The 27,065-nt window shown below is 51.4% G+C and overlaps 8 protein-coding genes across 8 annotated transcripts; 2 read left to right on the top strand and 6 right to left on the bottom strand.

Annotated features, from left to right (window-relative positions):
• Positions 1–2,831: 2,831 nt before the first annotated feature.
• J7T55_014416 (midohydrolase) lies at positions 2,832–4,178 on the bottom strand (the record flags this gene model as incomplete). The annotated part of the gene is made up of 1 exon (XM_053142411.1): positions 2,832–4,178. One exon carries the CDS (start codon positions 4,176–4,178, stop codon positions 2,832–2,834), a length of 1,347 nt encoding a protein of 448 aa, XP_052994605.1.
• A 544-nt stretch (positions 4,179–4,722) lies between these two features.
• Positions 4,723–7,435, top strand: J7T55_014417 (uncharacterized protein; the record flags this gene model as incomplete). Its single annotated transcript, XM_053142412.1, has 2 exons — positions 4,723–5,186; positions 5,239–7,435. The coding sequence occupies 2 exons, from the start codon at positions 4,723–4,725 to the stop codon at positions 7,433–7,435; spliced, it is 2,661 nt and encodes an 886-aa protein (XP_052994606.1).
• Positions 7,436–7,749: 314 nt separating this feature from the next.
• Positions 7,750–8,445, bottom strand: J7T55_014418 (uncharacterized protein; the record flags this gene model as incomplete). Its single annotated transcript, XM_053142413.1, has 3 exons — positions 7,750–7,864; positions 7,935–8,119; positions 8,209–8,445. 3 exons carry the CDS (start codon positions 8,443–8,445, stop codon positions 7,750–7,752), a joined length of 537 nt encoding a protein of 178 aa, XP_052994607.1.
• Positions 8,446–10,060: 1,615 nt separating this feature from the next.
• Positions 10,061–10,840, bottom strand: J7T55_014419 (uncharacterized protein; the record flags this gene model as incomplete). Its single annotated transcript, XM_053142414.1, has 1 exon — positions 10,061–10,840. The coding sequence occupies one exon, from the start codon at positions 10,838–10,840 to the stop codon at positions 10,061–10,063; it is 780 nt and encodes a 259-aa protein (XP_052994608.1).
• A 1,263-nt stretch (positions 10,841–12,103) lies between these two features.
• J7T55_014420 (beta-glucosidase A) lies at positions 12,104–14,217 on the top strand (the record flags this gene model as incomplete). Its single annotated transcript, XM_053142415.1, has 6 exons — positions 12,104–12,188; positions 12,280–12,444; positions 12,676–13,616; positions 13,695–13,884; positions 14,033–14,070; positions 14,134–14,217. 6 exons carry the CDS (start codon positions 12,104–12,106, stop codon positions 14,215–14,217), a joined length of 1,503 nt encoding a protein of 500 aa, XP_052994609.1.
• A 431-nt stretch (positions 14,218–14,648) lies between these two features.
• J7T55_014421 (uncharacterized protein) lies at positions 14,649–18,202 on the bottom strand (the record flags this gene model as incomplete). Its single annotated transcript, XM_053142416.1, has 7 exons — positions 14,649–15,340; positions 15,522–15,559; positions 15,614–16,940; positions 17,049–17,082; positions 17,248–17,541; positions 17,613–17,907; positions 17,976–18,202. The coding sequence occupies 7 exons, from the start codon at positions 18,200–18,202 to the stop codon at positions 14,649–14,651; spliced, it is 2,907 nt and encodes a 968-aa protein (XP_052994610.1).
• Positions 18,203–18,763: 561 nt separating this feature from the next.
• Positions 18,764–20,629, bottom strand: J7T55_014422 (lpha-glucosidase maltase; the record flags this gene model as incomplete). Its single annotated transcript, XM_053142418.1, has 2 exons — positions 18,764–19,247; positions 19,308–20,629. The coding sequence occupies 2 exons, from the start codon at positions 20,627–20,629 to the stop codon at positions 18,764–18,766; spliced, it is 1,806 nt and encodes a 601-aa protein (XP_052994611.1).
• Positions 20,630–21,669: 1,040 nt separating this feature from the next.
• On the bottom strand, positions 21,670–25,015 carry J7T55_014423 (uncharacterized protein; the record flags this gene model as incomplete). Its single annotated transcript, XM_053142419.1, has 6 exons — positions 21,670–22,589; positions 22,643–23,977; positions 24,040–24,092; positions 24,173–24,257; positions 24,322–24,436; positions 24,641–25,015. The coding sequence occupies 6 exons, from the start codon at positions 25,013–25,015 to the stop codon at positions 21,670–21,672; spliced, it is 2,883 nt and encodes a 960-aa protein (XP_052994612.1).
• Between the last annotated feature and the right edge of the window lie 2,050 nt (positions 25,016–27,065).

Raw genomic sequence — 27,065 nt, forward strand, 5'->3', positions numbered from 1 at the left:
ATAGCCATGAGTGAGAGGTATCATGCATAAGCCCCTCTCCACTCTGTTTACGGGGATCGGTTATTGGTCTAGCCTGTGGTCGTAAATGTCTCCGTTTTAGGAAATCATCTTACTGACTTACTGGCGCTTACATTTTATCAAATAATCACCACAGCGGTCGACACGGCCTCGAAGAGATTTACATCACAAGTGGTATTAGTCTTTCACCTGGCCACGAGGCAAGATTCGGCCACCCTCGGACATTCCGAGGGAAAAGGTAAGAATTTTTGAGAATTACAAATAATACGGAGAATTTTCCAGCACACCAGTCCGGCAGAGACTTCTGGACAGGCAAAAAATCTCAGAACCAGCGAGTCCAGCATCATCCAGTGAGACGGCTCGCAGCCCGTTGGACAACCCCCCAAGCAGCGATCTTCAAATATATGACACTTTAGGAAAGTCGACCGAAATCCTAATCCACGATAAGGTCATTTAAGTATACCCTTAACAACAAGTTGCGAAAGTCAAACGTTTCCCTGCATTCATGGGCCGAAAAGAATGCTATTTCAAGTTGAACAATAAGTGCATCAAAAAATTACTTGAAGACGTGCAGATGTGTTATTTTGGCTGCATGAGTTTTATTTCTAAGAGAGAAGACAGTTCGCGAAGACATTTAAACATTATAGAATTAACCCCTTTGGCTGTGGTAGGTTGATTGAAGAGGAGTTGCGGATGTTAATTGAAATACCACTAGCACCACGAAAGTTGTTTAAACATAGTTGGATTGAGTTCGAGGATTGTCTATCAGTAACAGATGGCCATTGCGCATCCGAATGCGCAATACTACTCGCCTCGCGCGGCTCCAGTCTCACAGTATTCCTCAGACGGCTCATCGACAAGACTCGACATGATACATTTAAGAAACACGGTTATGTGCGGATTCAACTATAATCACCATGAGCCTGAAGAAGGTGCTCGCGCATGGTATATATGGTCTTGGACAAAAAGCTTCATGCCTCCAAGTCTTTGCAGTTTGGAGTCTTCACTCACACAAATGATCCAGCCCGCATATATTGCAATGGGAAGAGCCATTACTTGAATTCCCACAAATGTATCGTATTAGCCCAGTGTTGGTCGAGCCACAGAATGTCGAGTTGGTATTCAAAAAATCTTGAACAGGATTGCAAAAACTTTCAAAGAGCTCAAGGCGCGCATCTCCTGTATTTTACTGGGGCTCTAACGTGCTTGATCATCAAAATCCCTCATCAGTGAACTCCCGTTGCCTAAAGAATTGAGGCGATTTAGGTTCAAACCGGAGGCCAGACAAAGTAGGGAAAGTCAGACACTCAGAGGATCTCGAGTTCCATCGTAGGGGTATGGCAGATCGTCAAACATGGTATTAAACATTTCAATTACCATCGAAATTCTCTCTATTTAAGGTTTTTCTTCGGGTCAGACCTTGTGAGGCAATCAACGAGGAATACGAAGCAGCGATTGGCCTTAGCCCCCTTACGAGCTATGCTCCATGTAGTCAGAGGGAGACCAGCCTCTCTCTCATCCCGTAATCGGATGTGCAAGTATTGGAGAATACACGCGTCAAAGGGTGAGTTAAGAGCCTTACACTGAGCTTCGTAGGGAAAGAAAAATGGGGGAGAGGGAGTTCAATTCTTGGCAAGAGGAAGTTTTGAACAGTCTACGTCTGGAAATCTTTGAGCTTCAGAATAATTCAATAGCTCCAAGTTGCTCTTTCACATGCTCTTGGTGAGGGACACCTGTGTTTTCATGTGTCTTTTCGCATGTGCCACAAATCCTTGTTCCCAACCAGGACAGGGAACGAGTCATAGTCCTGGTCACCACTGCCTCTCATGTGCCAGCTATCAAATATAGAGTACCTCTGTCCCAATATGAGAGCTAAGGTAATTAGCATCTAGTGCCAGGCCTCAGAGACAAAGATAGTAACCTTTGGAGACTGTCTAAGCGGTCAGAAGAGAGTTACAGACGGGTGACCTCGCGGCGAAGTCTGTGGAGACCACGGGAGGTATTACCTTGACTAGGTGGTACTGATTACATGAAAATCGAGAAGAATACAGCGCCGGAGTCTCCGCCGCGGCTGATTTCATACGAGATGGCGTGGTACTCGAATGTCCATCACGCCGGTCAGCTTACCTGATGCATATGTAATCATGCGAATTCGCCTCTTGAACAAGCGCAAATATACAAAACTTAGCAGATTGAGTGTTGATTATTTATTCATTGACTATTTCGGGCGCACAAGCTTGCATGTGACGCGTCCTGGTGCTAGTTTTCTTTTTTCCTCCGAAGTGTGGTCCATCCAGCAGATAGTCTAAGATCACCAAACAGTGGGACACGAGCGTTTTGTGGAACTGAGGCTTCAGAGTTCAATATCGTCATTTCGCGCACCAAGAGCCGACTACATCAAGTCAATTGACGTGAACACCCGATTGATAGTCAACTTCCTACCTCCAGGAATTCAATCTGACCCATATTCATTCATTGGCGATAAAGGATGCGCGCTTTTGTCATGGTTCAATACCAGCTAACTTTTGACGTTGTCACTTCAACTGGCAATTGTTGCTGGTCCACCATTGATACCGATCATGTTACAGAGCCAACAAACTACCGAAGCAGACATTGTAATACAGCGAAAAGGTTTTAGCTTGGTAGACCGTGAGTATTACTCTCTGCAAGATTTGTAGTCATTGGTAGGCTCAAGCGTGTTTTTCGAAGTCATTGGCATGGTTCGAATGAGAAAGGATCGTTTAACTGCGTGTGCGAACTCAGTAGTTGTGCTATTTCAATGCTGTACCTCGCTCGAACCACTTTTCTGTCACTTATGTGGACTTAAACAACTTGCCTCCTTTCCACACATGAGTGATATTGGTCGGATCGGTGAGGACATCGACATCATCAAGAGGGTTCTTGGAAACTGCAATGATATCGGCGTCGAAGCCCTCCTTCAGTTGCCCTGCCTGGGGACCCTGCCGACCGAGAGTCTCGGGCGGCGTAGCGGTAGCAGCCTCGATAGCCTGCAACGGCGTCATGCCAGCGACTTTCATCCAGTGAAGTTCCTTAGCGTTACGACCATGAGCAAGAGGATTCTTCCGGTCGCTGCTTAAGGTGTCTGTGCCGAGCGCCACACGGACGCCCTCTGCAACGGCGAGCTTGTAGCTGTCCCTGCTCAGCTGGACTAACCGATTAAGCTTCTTGAGCAGTACGGGCGGGAGGTCTTGCGACCCAGCGGCGAGACTCTCAACGATGTGTCTTGTAGGGACCAGGATGGCCCCTTTCTCCTTCATAAGATCCGCAACCTCCTTATCCAAGTACATGCCGTGCTCGATGCTCTTGACTCCAGCTCGCAGGGCGTTGATGATGCCAGGCTTGCCAATCGCATGAGCAGCCACCACCCGACCACTCCTCGCTGCTTCATTCACAATTGCCTCAATCTCTGCGGGCGAGAATTGCGTGTCCTCTGGCTGGTCGTTGATACTCAACACACCGCCGCTGCTGCAGATCTTGATGACTTTTGCGCCGTTCCTAACAACCGATCGGACCATCTTGATACAATCGTCCACGCCATCACAGAGAGCGATCCCGTTGCTCCCATCGTTTTCACCCCGGACCAACCCCAACGGGCAGTCATGCTGGTCGCCATGCCCTCCCGTGATGCTGAGCGCACAAAGAGCTGAGTACACAGTAGGGCCCACAATGGCTCCGTTGTCGATCATGGGCTGGAGGTAGCCTGCCATTCCGCCGAGCTCACGCACCGATGTGAACCCTGCCATGAGAGTGGCACGAAGGTCGTCCACAGTCACGGCACCGATCTGGAACTGAGTGCCGGGCATGAAGGATTTGATTGCATCGTTTAATCCGCTCACAACGTTGGCTCCTCCGAAATGCGTGTGGACATCCCATAGACCGGGCATGATAGCGCCAGAGTGCTTGGTGAAGGAAACATCGCTGTACTTTGAGGGGAGATCGGCGTAGGGGCCAACCCAGACGATAATGCCTTCCGAGATTGAGATGACGATGCCGCCATTGGGAATGGGTTCACCGCGCCCTGGGATCAGTACATCAGCACGAACACCGAACAGGTCTTTCGAGTCGGAACCACCGCCCATTGTGTCGCTGGTGACGTCGTTCGTTGAGTTTCGTTCGGCAAGTCGGTGAGGCACTCTCATGGTGGTGGAGGCTTGATAAGGAGCGCTCTGACAGATTGAGGTAAGCTGCGCAGGACAGTGCAGAAGGAAATGCACGAGATGTATTATATCGGTAGGTCAGTACTGATATAAGCGTGATCACTGCATCATCACGGGTAAACCTTCACTCCGCACACTGAATTGATAGGGATGATAGGCTCAGGCGCCTCTTACCGTTGAGTTGACCTTCCAAAGGCGGGTAAGCTCTGATCCTCGCGTTCGTCCCCGGCAGCTAGACCGGGGGCGGCACCGAGGGGTCGGGCCTAGATATTTAGAGTTCATTCCAAACATTCTAGATTATTGAAATACGCATATCCTATTTATCGTCCTCTCAGATTGTTGTCTCTTGCCTATGAATGAAGCCGGCTCTCTGATTTGAGATGTTCCTCACTGTAGTGCATAATGCAGTAGTCAGCGATCCTGCGCCCAATCGTCGTGGGTACTCTTAGCCACATATGCATGCAACACAGGCGGGGCAGACACATCACTATGCCCCTCCGGAATGAGAATTTCTCCTGCTACGCGAATGGTATCGGTCCTTGGAGCCACTGCAGCAAGCAGCTTGGATGTGCTATTACCCATGATGGAAGCTCTCGCAGCCATCGGCCTGGCCAGCAATGTGGCACAGTTTGTCGAATACGCAATCCAGTTCACCAAGCTTGCACACAAGCTTGCCTCCGGTGATGGCGGGGCCATCAGAGAGCATGAAGGCATCACTGCGATTACAAACAGTATGGCTGAGGCAATGAAGGAAATCGACCAGACCAGCACAGACACAGCACTCAATAGCCTTGCGAGCCAATGCCTTCAGGTAGCCACCGATGTCCAGGGCATCATTAATGATCTGTCCAACAGACCAGATGCCAATCTAATCCGCAGCCTGCATAAGGCTGGCAAGACATTTTACAAGCAGAAGGAAATACAAACACTCTCAGACCGGCTGTCAAACATGCGAACTCAAGTCTCTCACCGCTTATTGACTTTGATACGGTCAGTCATTGCTTTGAGCCGGCGATAGGAACCGCGCTGATGCAGTGAAAAGCGCACAACAGCTCTCAATAAAAAACACCCTGGAAACTCTGGTACCTTTAGCTGAGGAATACCACCAGCGTTTTGCGAAGTCGCTGCAGTTGACTGTTGACATTCTTCAAGGAGTCGCCCAGAAATTGGACAGCACGAACAACATCCCAGGTCCTCCAGGTCATAAAAGCCTCTCCAGTTTCAACAAGACATTATCCTCCTCACGTCTGGGAACTGTGGCCCAAGAACAGATCGATCCGTACATCAGAAATGTCGAGGAGCTCATCAGCCAGAAGAAAGAATCGATATTACGGAGTCTGTATTATGAGCAGCTCAGGGAGCGAGAATTCGCTATCACAGATGCTCATACGAAAACATTTCAATGGGTCTTTGGCGCCAATACAAAATTCAGGTTCCGTGAGTGGCTCCGGGAAAAGAATGGAATCTACTGGATTGCTGGTAAGGCAGGGTCGGGAAAATCGACGTTGATGAAATTCATCATCGAGCAACACGCTACGAACAAAGCTTTGCGAGAGTGGGCAGGCAGCGCTCAGTTAGTGATTGCAAAGCACTTCTTCTGGAGTCCGGGAACGGCGATTCAGAAATCCCAGGAAGGGCTCTTCCGGGCAATTCTGTTCCAAATCCTCAGCCAACGCCCGGACACAATCGAAAAAGTCTGCGCAGAAAGATTTCGCGCACCATACGCAGAGAGCTTTGGCCCTTGGACTCGCCGTCAACTCACGCAGGCGCTAGAGAGCCTTGCAGCGATAGAAGACCCCAGATTCAGAACATGTGTTTTTATAGACGGTCTTGATGAATACCAAGGGGACCACACGGAGCTCGTGCAGATAATCCAGAGGATCGGCAGCCATCCTCACACGAAGATCTGCGCTGCAAGCCGACCTTGGCTAGACTTTATGGATGCCTTCGACAGTTCCCCATGGAAGTTGTACGTGCACGAACTGACGCAACAAGATATGTACTACTTTGTCAGAGACACTCTTTGCGAGAGTCCCAGATTCAAGAGGCTTCAGTCAAGCAACAAATTTGCGGCCCCAGAACTGATCGAAGAGATCGCAAAGAAAGCACAAGGCGTATTCCTCTGGACGTTTCTTGTGGTTCAATCTCTTTTACGAGGACTCCGCAACGAAGACGGAATATCGGACCTTCGACGCCGGGTCCAGCTGTTGCCCACTGACCTGTCGGATTATTTCGACCGGATGTTCGAGTCCATCGAGGACGTATACCAGAAACGCGTCAGCCGCTTGTTTCTTACACTGTCTCTAGCGCGCATCACGTTCCCTGTTCTGACGTTCTTCTATTTAAACTTTGATGACGAACCTATGGCCAAGGAACCCTTATCATTCCTCCATGAATGGCCAGATGTGGACATGGACGAAGTCGAAGTCCTAATCACAAAAAAGAGACAGTTGATTGCCCAGTGCAAAGATTTGATACACATATCTCCCGAACCTGACGCCCCCGTCCTGTTCGCAGAGAAGGTTGGGTTTCTTCACAGAACAGTCGTTGACTATATACAGACAGAGGAAGTCAGCAAAAAGCTTCTACATCTTGCAGGTCAGGGATTCGAGCCGAGAGTTGTGCTCCTCCAGGCCAACTTAGGCCAGCTCCGGTCTCTGTTGCATCTCCATCGCCTTACATATATTCGCCCTCGCCTTCACCAATGGATACTTGGCTGCCTCTACTACGCTTACGTGTCGGAGATTGCGACCGGAAAAGCCATGGTTATGGATCTTGACGAGCTTGGAAACATGATCGAGCAACATTTTAGCAGGTGGAGCTTCTCTCATGCGATGGACGTGCTATTCCGGGACCCTGACATCAAAAGCTTCCTCGAACTTACTTGCATCTGTGACCTGGCTCTCTACGTCAAACGAAAGGTTCCAAATTGCGCGCCAGCTAGACTTAACAAATTAGCCCCAAGATGGCAGCACCCAACAAGGATCATCCAGTCTTCAGGCTTCGAGATTGCAAATCTTGATGCTGGGGAAGAGAAGAGGCTTGTTCGTCTGGCGAAGAATATCTCCTGTGGCACTGATCACGAACACCCCGTCAAGGCGCCTGGGGATGGCACGAGCCCAATATCGCCCACCTCGGTTGCAAAGACGGTGTCGTTCAGTACTCAGCAGCCAAAACTCGCAGCTCCGCCGAAGCGTCTAAAGAAATTTATGAGGCGTGTCAAGAGTGTCTTCCGGTGATTGGACATTGATCCGGCCAGTTAGGGCAATATTTACACACCATCAAGTCCTGCTATTAGAGGGCAACCAAATGAATTGAAGAGACCATGTCGGACCGGTCTGGATAGCTATCTGTTCAATGTCTTGATTCGCAATTTATGGTCGAGCCAATCAAAGCAGCATCAATCCGAAGGCGGCTGCAGCATAGCTTAGGAAAACACCACACCAGGTAAAACAGTGCCCCTGTATGACACAAGAAGTTCAAGCGAGTGATAAAGGCTATCGTATCCGTGTATCAAAGCCATTCCACTGCTCCCAATTGCTATAGCATTTGCTTAAGCCTGCAGGCAATAATAGATGCTCCTGCACACAGCGCCATTTCCCGCGGTATACATGACGTGCTTGTTGTCCTTGAAGATATTATAATTGTGGTACGCATTGTATCCGGTTCTTTATGTTACTGTCAGCTCTGTGGTTCTACAATCCCATGGCATTTCAGCCCAAGTTTAGCGGCACTTACCCAACCTTGGTAAAATCAGCATATGACTGAGCGTTGTACGGTAGCGTGTAATAGAAAGTGGTGCCGCTTGTGAAGCCGCAGCCCTGGTTGGAGCGGCCCTCCCAGGTGAACAATCCGCTGCTCGACAAAAAACACTGGTTGTTGGAGCTGGGCTGGTAGTTGCAGTTGCTGTCATCACTGCAATACTATTCGCGGCTCGAGGTCAGCTCTTGATCTTCAGGACTGTGGTTCTTCAATTCTGAACTATTCTTTGCGCCTAGTGAGGAAGACCCACGATCTCGATGGAGTAAGCGTATCCGTTGCCCTCGCAGTTGACAAGGTGAATGCCTTCAGTAGCGCGTGTCAATAGCTTGATGGGCTCGCTGACATTGACCGGTGCAGGAATAGTGTCCGCAGCAGGGAGCTCGTTCAGAGGAACGACGCTGAGAGGGAAGTCCTCTGCAATGAAGGGAACGGCGCTCGCGGTGATCGCGAGAAGCGAAGAGACAATGACGAATCGGTTGAAAATCATCTTGGGCAGTCGAGAGTTTTCTGGAAACCAGGTCAGGTGTTTTGAAAGAATCTTCAGGGCCCTGAGTGTGTGTGATGATGTTGCACTCAAGATTGTAGAAAGTGGGCTTTCATGCTCTTCTTATAGTTTTCCTTTCCTCAGTTGAGGATGAAGGCCTGAACTGACACCTTCTGAATATGCCTGGTATGTCACGGAAATTTCGGCGGTAGTAAACCATCCAACCTGCGCTAGCCCAGAGTGAAGCATCAGCCAGCCTTTTCTTAGAGATCCATGTTTCCTCTTTTGGGTGCTACTCTGTTTGAGACCTCCACTACTCGGGCCAATTATCTTCTTCTATGTGGTCTATGCCCGTAATATTCCAAAGTGTGCCCACCTCTCTAGCTTCTAGTTTCGGAGTGCCAAATGGGCTAGGGGTTTTGAATGCATCGTGAGAACTTGCCAAGGCGTAGATTGTTGGTAATTGGGCCGTGTGGGTGGTCATGGCTTCTTCCATTCTTCACAAAACGATATATAAAAAAAGGATTTCCGTCTAGTATGCAAATCTTTGTAAGCGGCGTGGCTTCCTGCAAGGCGTGAATAAGCTGTTGAGAGGTTCCTAACGCAGAAGCTGAGTGAAGCACAGGTGCGTCCGTAGAATAAGTGCTAGTTCGGTCCTTTGGTATGCGTTGCTGTGACTGGCTTGTTCTACGATATTTGAAGGCATAGCGCTTACATATATTGCAACGCGATACTGCAGCGTAGCTAGAATGTAACTTCAAGAGTAAGCAACCCAGACCTCTTTACATATCTGCCTGCTACATTTCGGGTTTAATGCTCAGTCTTTAATTCTCATCATATTGTAAGAGAGCTGCCAAATTTTAATCCAACCAGCCGTTTGAACAGCAAGTAAACGTGTAGATAGACCAGGAAATTCTGTGGGCTAATTCAGGCTACACACTTGATACCAGAGCAGACTTTCTCGCAATATCTGGTTTAGACTAGTACTCTCGAAGCAAGGTTGCTCAAATAGAATTGTATTATTGTCCTTGGAAGTCGAAAACGATTGGGAAACAGCACCACCTGCCCTGATCAAGGAGGCAATAGTTTACTGCAGTGAGTACTCCGTCAGCACTTCACGCCGTGAAACCTCCATTCGCGCAAGGAGGTCAGATATGGTGTGGATATCGAAGGCACAATCTCGTAGTTGTGCCGCTAGCAAGCACAGCTGAATGTAGCTCAGTCGATGAAATGAGGGCAGAATGTGCGGGATTCTTTGGGCGCTCACCCGCACCACATCGCCAGCTTCTCACGCACAATGTCACGGCGAAGGCTAAATCATGTAATACCTTTGACGCGGTCCGCGCTGCCGCTTTCGTGATCAGCCATGTCTTCCGCGCCGCACCGGCAGCCTCGTAGGCCGCGAGTGGTCAATTGTTGGACAGTGATCAGGTAGATGTGTATAGAATGTTTGTCCACACTCCATCCCACAGGCCGGTTTTCATTTAGATCCAAAAACGCTGAACATAGTTTTGAAAAGGACCTCCCAAGCTATTTCTCCTACATCGCCTTTGGGGTAGTCAGTAGGGACTCGAGATATCTGGCTAAATGTGACCGCCATCCCTTCCTTCATGCCTCCCTAAATGCGAGCGCCCCCTTGTCTCAGGTACCCCTTCACAATATCCCTGATCTCTCCCTCGTCAATCAAGTCAACATCGACAGTTTCCCCTCGTAAAAGAACCTCTCTAAGCGCGAGGTCGTCCTGGGCGATTTCCTCGAACGGAACTTGGCCTGTGTAAAGTGACCAGATGCTCAGACCCAGACCAAACAAGTCGTCCTCTTTCCTCGGAGGCGCATCACGGCCCAAATCGTCCTCCCTGCGTCTCCTGTTTGGCGAGACATAGTGCCACGTCACGTTGCCTTCCCAGATCTCCTCATCTTCGTCCTCAAAGAGCCCTTCCTCGAAGTCACACAGTTTCACGTGGCCTTCTGTGTCTAGGAGCATGTTCTCAAGCTTCACGTCGCCATGTATAATGTGTTTGTTATGTAGCGCCTCAATAACCTTGACCATCTCTGGCATGATATGCTTGCGCTGCGTGGGTGTAGTCGTGGCGTGTGAGAGCGGAGTTGCTAGGTCCATGAAATAGCCATCATAATCTATCATTCCATTCAAGGGCATCTTGGAAAGTACTCTCCCGTGAGTCTTGATCGCACAGTCCCCGGCAGCTCTATGGAGGTTATACTCTCGCTGTTCCCCGCCCATCTTATATACTTTGGTGCCGTCTTTGGTTTTGTACAGTTGGTGCTGATGGACAATAAAGGGGCGACATGGATCTTCAAGGAGTCCATTCGCTGCCATGTAATCATATGACATATCCGGAGGTACCGGTGGCCACGGTTCATCCTCGGCACTGCTCATTGCGTTAATTGAGGGTTGAGTGCTAGTTGAGAATTCTTCAGGAACGGAATCGACGACGACTTTTTGCTTCAAGGTATATATCCCAGTCAAGCCAGGGAAAAGCGCTTCTTCGTGTTTTGCTCTCAGGACGTCTGTTGAAGATGATGCAGCCGGAAAATGGTAGATGGTAAAGTGTCCAAAATTTGAACCCATTGGCGCGAAAGGGAACACAAAGTCTCAGGGACCAACCATGGGAAGGTGTGGGCGGAGCGTGTCACTCCAAGCGGAGACCCATCACATAAACCGGAAATATAACATGCAATAGAATGAGCGCGCAATTAAGACTCAGCTCAATTAACTCAATAGTTTTTCAATGAGTTCGCTAAAAAAATCTTCATGTGATCATATACATTCTAACTACAAGGGCTATGACTAGAATCGAGACTTTAATAGAAGTAAACTTATGGTTCAAAGTGGTTCCGGGTACCTTTTTCTCTAGTAGGCTACTTATCGGACAACGCACCTAAAACTGTCTCACGACTCTTAATATTGCAAGGAAGGTTATCCTGCGATGACATGACCTTTCATACTAACCGCGAGTACAGTACGAGGCCGCCCAAGCTGCAAGTCAGCATAGACATTGGACAGAGCGAGATAATGAACCTATCTGGCTCATCTAAATCCAAAAGCTTCATTGTGCTAGCGCGATGTGCTTGGGCTGTGACGGACTCCCAAGGCGGCCGACAGAAGTTGGCTCTGTGAACAAGGAGAATTGGGTGATTGAGGGGCCTAAATAGATTCGGAGTAGTCGCATTATAGGTCCCTTAATATACTCGAGGCAACTACTGCACAACTTCAATATGAGCGATTGCATCGCTCATGACTGCACATCACTGGTGGAACTGACTGCTTCAGGCAATCTATAGGCTTTGCATGACTCTCACTCATTTCCCTGGTTGGACCTTAGTACATCAGCTACACAAACTCGGTGCACGTGATGCATGAGCCTATGGTTGTGCTGGAATTGAATCACCAGAAGCATCATCTTTTCTTCTTCCCGTTCTTACTTGTATATCAGATTAATGCTTACTACCATGGAAGGGTGACATTCAAAAACGCTTTATCGCATGCCGATCTCTCGTACAGAGTGCTGATGTGCCAGGGCTTCTATGCACCTTCCCCGCTCCTTTGATTACATGTCTGCCAGGATGAAGAGATGACCTCGTGGAATTGATCGTATGAAGCGGAGAAACAACACTCGTTCTACTACAAATCGCAGCAACAATGAAACAAAGCATTTTGTTGGTGGCCTTGTGTGAGCTGCTAGCGGGCGTCGCAGCACAGAGCGCAACTAACTTGTCATTGGACGGTGAGTTTACTATATAATGGGACATACAGGAACCTGGGCGGTGTCCTGCTCTTGGATCATTTTTGCACAACTTAGCTGACATTCAATTCAGAGCTCTGGGACAAATATGTCGGTCCTGTGAGCACGTCTCCCGTGAATGCTACAGTCGACCCGGTGCCTGTCCCATCAGAATCGCTCATTCCCCCGCCTCCACTGTACTATCCGACTCTTCCCTTTCCTGGAGGAGCTCAGGTTCCACTCCAGGCTCGGAATGAAAGTTGGAAGTTTCCTCAAAGCTTTTGGCGCGGTATCTCAGGCTCGTCATTCCAGATTGAAGGCGCTGTAAAGGCTGATCGACGGGGCCCGAGTATTTGGGATGTGCTTACTCACATCCCGGGCTTCGTGAAGAACAATGAGACGGCAGACATCGCTGACAACAATTACTATCTGTACAAACAAGGCAAGTAGATGCACCTAGCTTTTGAACTCTTCAAGCTAACATCACCAGATATCGCACGAATTGCCGCACTTGGTCTCAACACATACGCGTTCTCTATTTCCTGGTCACGCATTTTCCCCTTTGGATCGGGGGAACCCAACGAAGCGGGTCTTCAGCACTACGACGACGTAATAGACACATGTCTCCAGTACGGAATCACCCCAGTTGTTACTCTCTATCATTGGGATCTCCCACTGAGCCTTCAACTCAACTACGGTGGATGGCTCAACGAACAGATCACCAACGACTTCAGCGAGTACGCGCGTGTGGCGTTCGCACGATGGTCCCCTAAGGTCGAATATTGGGTCACATTAAACGAACCAGGTGTCTTCTGCAACAGTTATCCGCTACCACAAGGTTATTTCAACGACAGCACAACTGCCGACATCCCAGACGCTCAGCAATTCTACGTGTGTGCCCGGAACGCCCTACTCGCACATTCGTCGGCCTACCGCATCGGCAAGAGCGTCAACTCTTCCCTTAGCATCTCGTTCAAGAATAATGGCGGATACAAGATCCCGGTAGACAATAGCCCAGACACTGCAGCAGCTGTCCAGAGGGCATACGACTTCAACGATGGCCTGTGGGCGACCCCGGTCTTCCTCACCGGCGACTTCCCAGAGAGTGTCAAGGATTATGTTTCGGGATTCTTGCCAGCTTTCACGGCAGAGCAAAAAGCACAGATCAATGGAACCAGCGACATCTTCATGATTGACGCCTACGGCACGGGCGGTTTCGTCACGGTTCCGGAGGCCGGCGGCTTGCAAGCTTGCATCAGCAATGCATCACACCGATCATATCCTCGCTGTTATGGTGGCGTTTCAACTTATCCGGGAGCCAACTACTGGCCCACTGGCCCGGCTGTCGACCCGTGTGCCAGTTGGTTGGCATACGGGACGGACTGGGTCCCGGCCATGCTGAAGACATACCAGGAGATGTTCAAACCAGTTGTGAGTAAAAATTCCCCGCCCATTTTCAATAGACCAGATGTATCCTCTTTCTGGACTGACAGTAATTTCTTTATGAAGGGCGGCATAGTCGTATCAGAATTTGGGCTGCCGGAACCGTACGAGGGCTTGCGTACAGATCTCCAGTCAATTGTCATTGATCCCCTGCGGTCGAGGTACTACAGAGAATACATGCAGTCGATTCTGATGGCCATGGCTGAGGGTATCAACGTGGTTGGGACCCTGGCTTGGAGTATTCTCGATAACTTTGGTATGTTCAGTCCACAGGCGAAGACTGCCCACTGTGTCAACAATTCAAGTCGTCAGACTTAACATAAGCACCTGGCCCCATGACAAGACATGCCAAATGTTTTTCAAACTTCCAGACTTTCTCAGAACCAAAGACTAATGTTGTGCAGAATGGGATCATGGGTACTCTTGTCGCTTTGGTCTGCAGGTGAGTTGGACCTCGTACTGAACGAGATGCACATATCACCTACTAGCCACTAACATTATGCAGTATGTTAATTTTACGACGCAGGAAAGGTACTTCAAGGCAAGCGCCTTCGAATACGTCAACATGTTCCAAACCTATCAGGAGTGATGAGGCCCCGGTACAGATCGCTTTCTTTAGTCCTTCAAACAAATGCTCATTGGGCTCAAATGATTACTACTGGCTCTTGTTGCATGCCTTTCAGCAAGACCACTTCCTCTTCAGAAATATTTTGTGCTGTAAAAGTCCCCAGGAGCTCGAAATACCTAGTGTCCGAGACAAATCTCCCGAGTAGCAGCCCCTGTACGCTCCTCGGTCCCATACCAGCTTGTTGCTTGTCGTATGATGGAAGAGCAGTACCGCTGTGATTCAGAGCTCGGTTGCCACTCTGAAACTACCTACTACCTCGTCGTTTTTGAGCCTCCTCGGGAGTATTTAGGGACAGTCCTCCAATTCAACATCCAAAGCAGCTAGTACTTCAGCCTCGAAACCACTTGATGAGGTACAGAAGTTCCTTAGGCCATCGACGCTCAGCTTTTAAGCTACTTTCCGTGGTGAGATTCTAGGCTTGTAGCAGCTACAATTTCTTTCCCCACATCTACTGGAACCCGGTCCAGCGGCGTTTCCAAAGCCCAGTTCACGGCGAAGCACTGCTTGGTCGCTTGCTCCTTCAAAAGCATCTTGGCAACTGCGACGCTCCGCGCAAAATGCAGAGGGATGGCATCCGTCATACTCCTGGCCATCCTCTCACCTCCATGGTGGAGCAACAGGCCCACCATGGCGGTATTGTCAGCCTGGACGGCCAGATGGAGAGCGGTATTGTGCCCGTCGTCTCTCGTACAATCGGCGCCAGCCTCCAACAAAAGGTCCGCTATAAAAAGCCGGCGCCCTTTCACGGCTATCATGAGTGCCGTTCGACCCTCGTGATCAGTTGTGTCGGGATCATGACCCGATTCCAGAAGTCCCTTGACTAGATGGGTCATACCGGCGTTCACCGCGTATATGAGCGGATGCACGAGGACCCTGACCTCTGTGCTTTCGCTGATTATGAACCAGGAGGTGTAGGCCTCGCGGTCGGCGAATAAGTCCAGGGCCAATTTGCCCAGCTTATCGGCTTCCCAGGCGTCAGACCCGGAGAGCTCGATGTACTTGAGCACGTACTTTGCGGCGTGAGCAACGAAATAATGCGTCCGCATGAACTTCTTCAGTCCACGCAGCCTATAGATACCAAGGTCTGAATATTTTGTGGTGTCTAAGGTGGGTTTGAGTATTTTGTATGTAAGCCTGAGTTGAGGTTGGGATGTGGCACCATCTGAAACGACGGGGAAAGTCTGAGGAGAGCTTGACCTCATGGTCGAGCCGTGTATTTTCTGTGGAATAATCTGTAGGAATTACTGAAAGAAATTTGCACTCACCCTTTCGTGGATAAGAGTTCCTCTTTTTGGATTTGGGTCTGCTCGAGTGAAAATTCTTAGAACTATGCCGGGGTTTCACTAGCCGACCATACTGAGGGAGGCTGTGAAACTTAACGGAAAGAAGGTAGGTCAGGCAGATACCGGCGAGAAGTCGACTCGATTCGGTGGGATGGAGCTGCCACTTGAGTGACCCTGGCTGGTTCTCCTGGAACGAACTCTGAGCATTCTCAACGAGGAACTCCTTGGCAGTCTGGTGAACAAGCACAACGGTGCCATTTATGAACCGCACAAAGAGACCGCACGTCTCTCTTATGCCGAGCTCTGCCGAAGGAAATGACCTCTCTTGCATCTTTTCGAGGTCAACCGGCTGCCCGACCTTGACACTCCACGCGGCATTGATCTCGTCCGCCGTCAAAGGCTCGGCGGCGCCGACGATGATGTGCAGCAGCCTCCGAGCCTTTTCAAGGCTCTTCACCTTACTGAGAATATTTTCGTAGAGACTTTCAATACCAGGGTTCGTGTTGTCAATGATCTCGTGCAGCTCCTCAAAAGTGCAGTCTGCACTCTGATCGAGGATGTCAAGAATCAACGATACCCAAAGAAACGTGTAGTCTGCTTTCGCTCTGAGCTTTTCCTTCAGTGCAGCGAGCCGGACATCGCCGGACAAATCCATATGTTTGGAGAACCGCTCGACTCTCGTATTGATGACAGTCTTCACGTCCTCATCTATACTATCGATGCTGTCCTCAGCCCTGATGTGAATAGTCTGAAAAGATTTGAAGGCCCGCTGGAGGGCAGCGTAGGGCCGGCTTGTGATCACAACTTTAAGATGAACGGCGCTGCCACTGGAGCTGTTTTGTCGACAGAGTTTGGCCAGGGCCTCGATAAGGGGCTGTCGATCTTCTGCTCTGCACTCGTCCATAGCATCCAATATTAGGATCACCGTCCCGCACTGCTTATCCGAGAGCACAGCTTCTAAGGTCTCCCATAGACATAGCAATTGAGAGAACATAGAAGTCCCGTTTTTGCGATACGTTTCCATTCCGTGCTCGACTAATGATTCCCTCCTACTATCCGTGAAGATCTGATGGAGAACAGCACACAGCGCGGATACGGCACTGGCCTGCCTCGCACTGTCGTCTTTGAAGAAGAAGTAGGTCGTAAAGCTCGAAGGCTGGGATTGTATCAGGAAGTCGACCAGGAACGATGACGCGACTGACTTGCCGCATCCCGGGTCGCCCGATAACCACAAAATAGTGGAAGCCTCGGCAGTGAGCCAGACTTCGAATTGGCCGTGACGGGTGATCCATTCGCACGTCCCAGGTTCCCTCGTCGGGTTCCGCGCCCGGTCTGCTTTATATTCTGACGAGCCGAGGTGTTGGACAAAGGACGTGTGACTTTCGCCCCACACGAATTTACCTTTATACCAGTTGTTAGCCCTGGGTGTGTAATTCGAGGGCTGTACTAGGGATAAGATGTACTATTTTCGCTCTTCGTCGCCAGCTCTCGGATATCTGCGGCCATCACCTTCAAAGCGTTTAGCACCGGCCGATACCTCTGACTTTTCGGTTGTTCAAATTTGCATATTGTTCTGTGGTTGCTGTCCGCTAGTCCCACTGCGATCTCGTTTGGGAGCCCAAGGCGAGCAGAGTCTTTGTCTACGACCTGCACAGTACCAGGGATACTATTAGATTTGCCTGAGTGTGCAAGCTGCAAGGTTACTTACGAGTACTCCAGCGAGCCTTTCGGTCTCATAAAATGTCCGAATTTGCACAGCTTCGCTCCGTTCTACCCACTGCTGAGAGATGTTGGCGAACTCAGTCGAGTTTCTTTTGAGCGCCGAGACGTAGGCTGTGTTGGTTCCAGTACCCAATTGTACTGTCCTGAGTATTTCGGCTGCGAATGTCGCCCACCAGGCTAAGTCCGAGCCGCGATGGGGGGTCCCTAGAAATACAACCCCATAAATCTTTGACAGAAGGTCTCCGTAGAGTCTGGATCGCTCTTGTGCAATAACCATCGCCTTTTGGGAGGGGGGAATAAGAGTCCCTGTCAGCGTGGTGCGATTCAACTCCTGGGGACACTAATTCTCACCTTCTTCACGAGTATACCACCGAGACTGTGGGCGACAAAGACGATTTGACGTTTCTTATCCTCATGGGTGATTCTTTCACCCTGAATACGATCCAGCAGCATGCCAGCTTCGTCGGTGATGTCTGTGACGGCTGCACTGAACGCTGTTTTGGAATTATAGCCGTAAGACCAGATCCGGGCTCTCAAACCGGCCTCGTCTAATTGCCACGGGAGGAAGTCCTTCAGCCACATGCTGCCATTTTCAGCCGTCCACGTCTTTTTCCACCCTCCACCGAGACCATGGACAGCAATGACACTGAAGTTAGTGAGATCAGTTGGGTGTCTGCCTTTGTGGGAGCGAATCTTCGAAATTTGGATACTGACTCTAAGATGGCCGGCCCTGGAGTAGACAAGGGGTCGGCGGGTTCTATCGGGAAGAGTCCAACATGTTCTTCGACACTCTCTATTGAAGGGGATGGAGACGCGTCTTTGAGCTTATCTTCGCCAGGAACAAATGGTGGGAGGTCTAGTCCCGGTGCCGCCTTTGACTCCGGCAGCGGCCCATCGCGAGCCTCCTTGTCGTGCGCCTTGGCACGCAGCTTTCTCCACATGACCAGGTTTAGCCAGGTACCTGGATACGTACCCAAGCACGCGAGAGCAAGAGCCAAAAAAACAGAGTTGTGACCGAAGCAGAATGTTCAAGCGGGGAATGCTTAGTGATACTATGTTCAGCTGTAACCAAGGCTCCGCAGATATCTACAGAGAGGGGGTGACAACGCAACTAATAAGCACGCAGGGCGCTTAGCCTTGTTTGGATAGCCATCGCTTACATGCAGAACGCGGGCGTGACCAGAAAACACTGACCGATTGTTATATGTTTTGTCGACATATCTACCCGATAATTTGGCTAGTATCTATACCTCGAGCTTTTGCCTATAGGTAAGGCGTATAGTTCAATGATTGATCACTCCATACTCACCCCCTAAGAGCAGGGCCTCTAGGTTCGGGGTATACTAGAATCAGGGGTACTCATAGAGGTAAGCAGTGAGCAAGCTAGGGGTCCCTGCAGGTCGAACATGCCCGGTAATAAGGCTTCCACCAAATTGACCCTCCCGAGTCTCAACCCATAGCCGAGCCCCATTCCTTGGTCTAGAACACAACAAAGGCTTCCCTCACACAGCCTTGCATTTCCCAAGAAGACCCTCCCAAGGCTTCAACGTGACCGCCCCGGAGAGCGCCTTGCCTTCCGCCTTCGACTTGCCATAAGTCGTCGCCGCCCAGAAGTCGACCTCGACGCCCTTGGGCAACGAAAAGTCCTGCTCGTCGCCCGAGAAGTTGAGGACCACGACCCACTTCTCCCCCTTGGTGGTGCTGCTCGTCCGCGCGTAGGCATACACCGTGTCGTGGTCGGCGGAGAGGTCCTCGAAGCCGCCGTAGACGAACACGTCCTTGTGCTCCTTGCGGTCGGCGAGCGCCCGCTGCCACCACTGCCACGGCGAGAGCTCCGTGTCCGACTTGAAGTCGACCTGGGCTGCGGCGTTGACCGTCTTGTAGTCGTCCATGACGCGCATCCACGGCGTGACGCTGGGCTCGCAGAACCCTGCGTTCGGGGACGCGTCCCACTGCATTGGTGTCCGGGCGTGGTCTCTTGCTTTCCTGCGAGGGTGTCAGTAGAGCGGGGATGAGATACAAAAATGCAGCATGGTAGATACTTACGCGTCGATGATGTCCCGGCCCTCTGCGATCTTCTCCGGCTGGCCCTTATATATCGTGTTGACCTTCTTAAAATAGTTGATCGTCTCGATGTCCTTAAACTCCTCGATGGGCCACTCCTTGGGGCAGTTGCGCATGCCGATCTCCTCGCCCTGGTAGACGAACATCGTGCCGCCGAGGGTTGTCTGCATCAGGGCCAGCAGCCGCGCCGACTTGTCCCTGTTCTCATCGCTGTCGCTCGCGTACCTGGAGATGGACCGGGGGTTGTCGTGGTTCTCGATGAAGACCGAGTTCCACCCATCCTTCTCGATCATCACGTTCTGCCACCGGCTGATTATGCCCTTCATCTCCTTGACCGTCCAAGGGCGTAAGGTCATCCGAACATCGTACCTATCTATATCGACCACATCAAAAATGAAGATCATGTTGAGCTCCTTCGAGTTCGCCCCAACCGTCCGCAGGACCTCGTTGTCGTCGCTGATGCCAGGCATCTCGCCGACGGTGATTGTATCGTACTTGCTCAGCACCGTGTCGTGCATCTCCCGCATGAACTCGTGCAGCCGCGGGCCATTGATCGTGTGCTTCCACGCGGGCTGGTATTTATGGTCCGGGCCCAGCACCTCGTCAGCGTCGGGGTAGCCCGGGACCTTGGAAATCATATTGATCACGTCCATCCTGAAACCGCACGCCCCGCGGTCGAGCCAGAAGCGCATGACATCCCACACGGCCTCCCTGACCTCGGGGTTCTCCCAGTTGAGGTCGGGCTGCTCGGGCGTGAACAGGCTAAGGTAGAACTCTTGCGTCTTCTCGTCCCACGTCCAAGCCGAGTTGGCCTCGCCCAGGATCTGCGCCCAGTTGTTGGGCGGGACCGGCTTGCCGTGGCTGTCGAACCCCTTGGGCGGCTGCCAGTGGTACCACGCCCGCTTGGGGCTGTCCTTGCTGCTGCGGCTCTCAAGGAACCAGGCGTTCTCGTCCGAGGTGTGGTTCGCGACCAGGTCCATCATGAGCTTCATGCCGCGCTTCTTGAGCTCGGCGATCAGCTCGTCCACGTCCTCCAGCGAGCCGTAGCGCGGGTCGATCTCCTTGTACGACGCGATGTCGTAACCCATGTCGGCCTGCGGGGACTTGTAGATCGGGCTGGTCCAGAGCACGTCGACGCCCAGTGACTTGAGGTAGTCCAGCCGCGAGGTCATGCCTTTGACAGTGCCCCATCCCGGCAGCTTGGCCCCTGGCGAGGACTGGAAGGATGATGGATAAATTTGGTATACAACGGACTCCTTCCACCACTTTGGAGTGGAAAATGAGTTTTGCTGGGATGAAGCCATGACGACAGCGTGATCAGCGCGGGAGAGAAAGAAGCAAGGTGTGTGACTAGATGTGTACGGAGGATGAAAATGGTCTCTCAGCACCTACACCGCAGCAGCAACGGTTTATCTACATCAATGATCGTGAGGCGTGCCAGGGCAGACATATTGTCGCTTCCTGAGTCGTCCGTCGTCGGCCCGGCAGCCTTCCCGATACTTTCGCCGAAAAATAGCCCGCAGTAGTGTCGGGAGTAGTCGCTTCTCGGCAGCGGGCTAGTTGTCGATCCCCCATGACTCGGTCCATCTAATGCGGAGTATTATGGGGAAGGTTTAGTAAATATTACGGTTGACATCATCTCTATCCCGAAGGTCTTTGTTGAAGCAACACCAGAAACCGTTCTGGCTTTATTTGCTTGGACAATACTAGTCGCAAGACAGCATATAAGCAGCACTTCATAGTCTCGAGGTTCTAGGAGTGATTTCTTTGTGTACATCCAAAAGGGAGCGGCAGAGCCATTTTCTCATTTTTTGATGTTTCCTCATCAAGTCGCAATTGGGGAATCAATGACATAAGGCAGGCTCGGGTTTCCATACCAAAAACCCACGAAGCAGCTACAACGCCTCCAGTGCCCCAGAAATCCGTCCCTGCCAGCCCCTATATATTGATACAAAATGCAAATGTCGCTCGCAATACCTACGTCTTTTAGGCGTGAAGTCTGTTGTCTTCCCGGCAAGCAGTGCCAGCACAGAACGCCTGGCAGAAATAGGAGGCCCATGATCTCGCATATCTTCGACATGGGATTCGGATGCTTTTTTCTCGAATCTTGAACCAAGCTACCCTCCACTGTCTCCGTAGAATCGAGTCTATGAAGGCGCCAGCAAAAGCCGTAGCTCTCATAACAGACGGTTCCAGAATCCGGGCGTCGCGCAAAATATTGCACAAGATATGGAGAATCCAAAACGTCCTTATTGACTCAACCCCGATGTGGTTGTCAGTTGGAGCTGTGGGTATCGGTTCCCAGCCATTTTCACGACCAGGACAAGTAAAGAGGTACGGTAGCTCATGCCGCATCATCTTGCCCTGGTGAGTCTTGCCCAATGGAACTCTGGATGGCAGGGGACAGCCTGATGTCAATCTTCTTGACCCCCGCCGTTCCAGAGCTTGTTGATCCGCCGAAAGGCTTCTTCTTGCGCAGTGTAGCCGCAGCGCCACTCGCATTCTGGACTGCAGACGTACTGTTGCGTCGCTTGTTCTGCTGCATCATCTTGCCCAACTCATCATCGTCCTCTTCCTCTCGTCGGCGTTTCTCACTGAGTCGCTCGGGCGGGGGCGCACTGTTCGGAGTTAGAGGCTCCTCTTCAGTCTTCTCTCCTTTCGTCTCTTTGTTGATCTCTGAGTCGGGCTGGGTCATCACCACATCACCACCATTCTCATCCGACTCCTCATCTGAGTGATAGTCGACAAGGGCGCTGAGGGGCCCGGGGCTGGGACTGGGGCCGGGGCCGGTGACTAGAGAGTCCCTGGCGGCCAGCTTTGTCTGGTTCTCGTCTTCATCGTCGGAGGTGTTCCAATACTCCTCCTCCATCGGATCCACGCTTATCTGCTCCATCATGCGCCCATTGACGTGTGTTGGGCGCCTGCCCATCTCATCCTCGGATTCCATGAAGTATGTGTCCATATTGCCGGCAAAACCTCTATTCTGCTCGTAGCCTTGGACGAGATCCCTGAATGTGTCGATGTAGCCGAGCGCGGTCATTTTCTCTCTGTAGTTCTCCACTAGGTGCTTGACGAGGTCTTTGATATTTTCCTTACGAATGTATTCAAAGATGTCTAGGCATGCAGAACTGAGAAGATTGTCGCGTGGAAGAGTGAGTAGGAGGACATCCAGTATCGGCCCGAGGACTTGCTTCTCAGCGACAAGCTTAACGTAGAACTCATCGGCGACGTGGTTGACCAGACGACGGAAAAATCGAATTGCCACTGTTGTCTTATTAGTCGAGCTCACTGGAACAGTGTTGGGATAGGTAACGTACCAAGCTGCAGATGCTTTTCCTTGCAAGAGAGCAACTGGGCAAACCGCGATGCAATGTTGTGGTCTCTGATAAACTTCTTGCACAAATTGTGGTGTTGTCGGGCAAAGAAGCAGAGGATGTCATTGAGATAGCTGAAAATACCGTCAGTGTGGACAGAAAACTTGAGTTCAGTGCGGCCCTCCAAGTCGAGTAGAGGCTTAAACAGTCGTGCGGCGGAGCGTCCGTAGAAGTCCTCAAGGATAGTCTGCTGCTGGCCCTCCAGGCTGTTGATCTGATTCATGGGTCGTGGGCGCGACTGTAGCTCCCCATTCACCAATTTAATTCCGCCGTCCTGCCCCTGGCTGGTGGGAATGGTGTCGAGAAGAACTTTGAGCGCGTCAGAGATCTGAGACTTCACACCCAGATCCACCTCAACCAAGAGAAGGTCAATGAGGGTGTCCGTGAGTGGGAGCTGCTTCGCCAGAATCTGCCGCAGCAGAGTATGGCGAATCATATGGGGATCATGGTCGATCATAGAAACCAAGATGTCCGTGGCCCCTACCCGGACAGAAACGTCAAAGTTCCGAAGGCCAAAGTTGATGACAGCAAGCAGGCCATGGTTCAGCAAGCTGCTGTAAAACCCCTGGCGGTTTTGGATCTGCAGATTCTTGGCGATAGCGCAGCATTGCTGTATGAACAGGACCGCTTGCTTTTTTCTGAGCTGCTCTGTCTTCTCTTCTGGGTTGAAGATGGAGAAGAGGTCGCGCAGGAAGGCGCCGTTGGACTGGAGATGCTGAACTATCTCCACCTGATTGAAGAAGATCATCGAATTCAGCACCGAAAAGGTGGGATCATCCAGGATCCGGGCCAGCACAACATCTTTCATGTACTGCAGGCGATATGTCTGGTGAATCCTGCGCCTGACCTGATCATCCTCGATCCGAACCACCTCTTTGTACCTTGACTGGTCCTTCAACCATTGTCGATGGTTTGCCTTGTGTTGTGGGAAATCAGGGTCGTACTCGAGAGCACCAACCACGCCCAGTATGCATTCGTCAGACACCGCATGTTCGATAATCGTCGTGTCATTAAGCAGGAGGATTGTCTTCATGATGTTGCAAAGCCGATGCAAGTCCTGGAGGCTCTCTAGATCCTCGGCCATCTCAACCAATGGGATCAATTTGCCGATGTAATCCTCGTGCATTATCAACTTGGCGAGGGTGTCACGGCCGTTTGCTGAGCTGCTGATCACTCGTATCGTCGTTTCGAGGTCTGGGAGGCTACCCAATTCGGCGGGTGGAAGTTGAATGGAGGGCGGAACATCTATTGCCAGGTCGTCCGAAAGGCTGTCATCCACTGGGCAAGAGTCAGCTCTTTGCTTCATATATATGAGGCGAGCGAGAAGAGGGATTGCATACCTGGGCCTACAACGTCCCCTTGCAGAGTTCGTTGGACATCATTAACGAATTTCCTTGACCGAGGGTTAGCTCTCTGCTCGTAGTCTTCTCGTGATATCATTAATTCTTCAACGTGGGGGGAGATGACACGAACCATATCTGGGCACAGCCATCAGCCTCTTGGAAACTCAAAGCCATATCAATCCCCGTACTTGGTTCTGTCCAGACGATAAGTGTTTCTATATGTGGTGTCAGCAGGTGAGTGCACAACATGTGAACAGCATAGTTCAGATGATAGCATACCTTGTTGCTTCTGAAAGCCATCTTCCTTACAGATCCTAGTCTCTAGCAATGTCCTCAGCGGTTCGTCTTCGGAGTCGACAATTACGCGGGGCTCTTTGGCCCTTCCCTCTTCGGTCTAGAAGTGCACGCGACCAGGTTAGCCGAGGTGATGGAAGCAGCTGTGCGATGCGATGGTGGGGAGGTTGATGAGTTGTTGCGGACAGCGCGATAACTCAGCAGCAATGCAGAGCGGATAAGACGAGACTCTGACATCGCAATACAACATGTGACAAGATCAAAGGAAGTGTTATTAAGGGGACATTTCCCCCGGGAGACATACTTCAGTCCATGTTGCGGTACAGAATCCCGTGCCGCGATCGAACCAGTCGTTGTCACGGAGCTCGTAGACCTTGACGCGCCTCCTGTCGGTCGTTTGATGAGGCACGGATTGTGCCATCATCAACGGCTCTTGGTCCCCGGCGTCTGTGGCAATGCGCTCGTAGTTCGCGAGGAGGTCGGGCGCGATGTTGAGGTGCTGCTGGAGCGATAGTTCGGTCTCGGAGGAGCTGAGGAGGGTAAGCGCCGCCACTTTGGACGAGGGTGGTCGCGCGACAACGGATGCGCGCGGGGTGGAGACGGGGAGGCAGGAGCCCGGCCAGGCGACCCAGCGACCAGGCGACGCGATGCGAGACGAGACGATTGACACTGAGGTCAGCGCGCCGCTCTCTGTCCTGATGCTGCTTTTGGCTGGGGGTGCTGTGTCGTGCGTCGCTGGGTGGCTAGATCGGGTTGGGCAGATTTGGGGGCGGGAGGTGTTGGGTCGGTGGGTGTGGATAGATTGGGTGGGCGGGCTATGACACAAGTTGTCGTGCTTAGGAAGCCATCGGTCGGGCGAAGGCGGAGACAGAGGCGAAGACACAGACAGAGACCACAGCGAAACGAGGGTGGTCGAGAATGTGGCGCAGAGCTCTCAAGGCGAAGAATTGCTTTGCTATCGGTCTGTCGCCGGCAGGTGGACGTGCAATCGGCAGCCTGTGGACCCTGCGATGAGATGGGAATTCAGTCTGGACCGGCTTGGGGTTGGGATGGTGATGCTGTGGATTGAAAAGCTCGACCTTGGCCACCCGACGGGCAGATCTTGGGTACCTAGAGGCAGGCAGGCAGGCAGGACGGGACAGGGTGATAGGGTGACAGGGTGACAGGGTAGGGTGCGGCGCCCGTGGGTGGCCAGTCGCCAGTGTGGGTGAGGACAAGCAGCACAAGTCGGGACAAGTCGAGTCTAGCCTCTCCTGTTAGAGGTTTCTGGGTGCGTGCCCAGGTGGTGGGTGGATGGCAAATCCCTCCCACCTCCTCACGCAACGCAACCTGGTCTCCACTCTACCATGCCTTGCCTGCATCTACCCTCGCCGTGTGCACACTCCGTCCCAACCTAAATTTGGCCTGGGGGTCCTTCTACCTTGCTGGATCAGGACCCACGTCCTCTTCCCCCTTCCTCTTTTTGTCTTCCACCGGGAATTTCCGCCTACGTGGTGGCCACGCTCTTTCGTCACAACTTTGTCTGGACAATGGGGATGATTTTGTATAGTGATGCTACTATGAAATATTTCCTCTCTCAGAACCTTGTTACTATTCTTGGTTCCATAAGGCATCAGATGGCATTGGAAATGGACAACAATCATCCACCTTCATACTACAGTACCGAGAACTCCGGAGTATTTCAGGTCTGTTTCAACTCGCCACGACCACCGGTGTAAAGCGCAAGCAATCTGTATGAACAGGGCACTCGATAATTCACTCGACCGATCTGCTCTCGAAATGGGTATGCTCAGTAGACCGATATTGATGACCTAATTTGGCAATATCTAATCAAGTCACGTCTCGGTGTCCTAAGGGCGGGTCACATCCGCCTGTCAACGTCTTGTTCTGCCGATCCAGCTAATCCAGCTAATCGAGCCGTTTCCGTTGATTAAAGTTGCCCACCAATGCAAGTTACGGAGCATGCGCTTGCAGGCGTGTCAGTCTAGCTTCTAGAACAGACGAGCCGATCAATCTGGGGGTCCAAGGGGTCTCCCCGGTCTTCCGTGTCTTTTACTTGCCTCGGCCCGCATACAGGTGCGGTGGATCGACAGCCCCAGGCCGTGGACCCCATCGGCAATGGAACACGCCCACAGCACGCCCACATTCCCGTCTGTCAGCATGGCTTTTCTATCAATATCAATAATTGTGCCGATATTCTGGGAAGGTTCCAGCCGCGTGCAGGCTTGGCTCGCCCTTAATAAATCTTCCTAGCCGTACTCCAACGTGGCTAAATGCTGTCAACTGTGGCAATGATCATGTCGGCGGCGTTCGGCACCTTCTCAGAGCCGCCCTCGGTCGAAGGAAAAGTTGGATCGAGTCAGGTCAAGGGGACACTAACGCAAGCTCTTACGAAATCTCAGCAAGTCATTCTTCATCATTCTTCTGACAGCACGGAGCTGGCTATAACGCTTGAATTATTGATGATGTTCGAAGGGAAGCAGAACAGCCCCATAGATAAGCTCCGAATCCTGACAGCACCGAATAAAGTTTAGGGGCGAGACTTCTTTCATCAGACGAAGTTTGACAGTGAACGCTGATCAACTTGGCCGGGCAAAACAACTGTACCACATTACGCAATGCCGTCACATAGAACATGGCGTTCGATGGCTCAACCAAGTACTTGTCTCACGGCGTGGCTGGGTTGACAGTTGGTGTTACTACTCTTCGAGACTCTTCGAGGACCTTCT

This window comes from Diaporthe amygdali, assembly GCF_026229845.1.
Source record: "Diaporthe amygdali strain CAA958 chromosome Unknown NODE_11_length_1138210_cov_64_948100, whole genome shotgun sequence".
Taxonomy (NCBI): domain Eukaryota; kingdom Fungi; phylum Ascomycota; class Sordariomycetes; order Diaporthales; family Diaporthaceae; genus Diaporthe; species Diaporthe amygdali.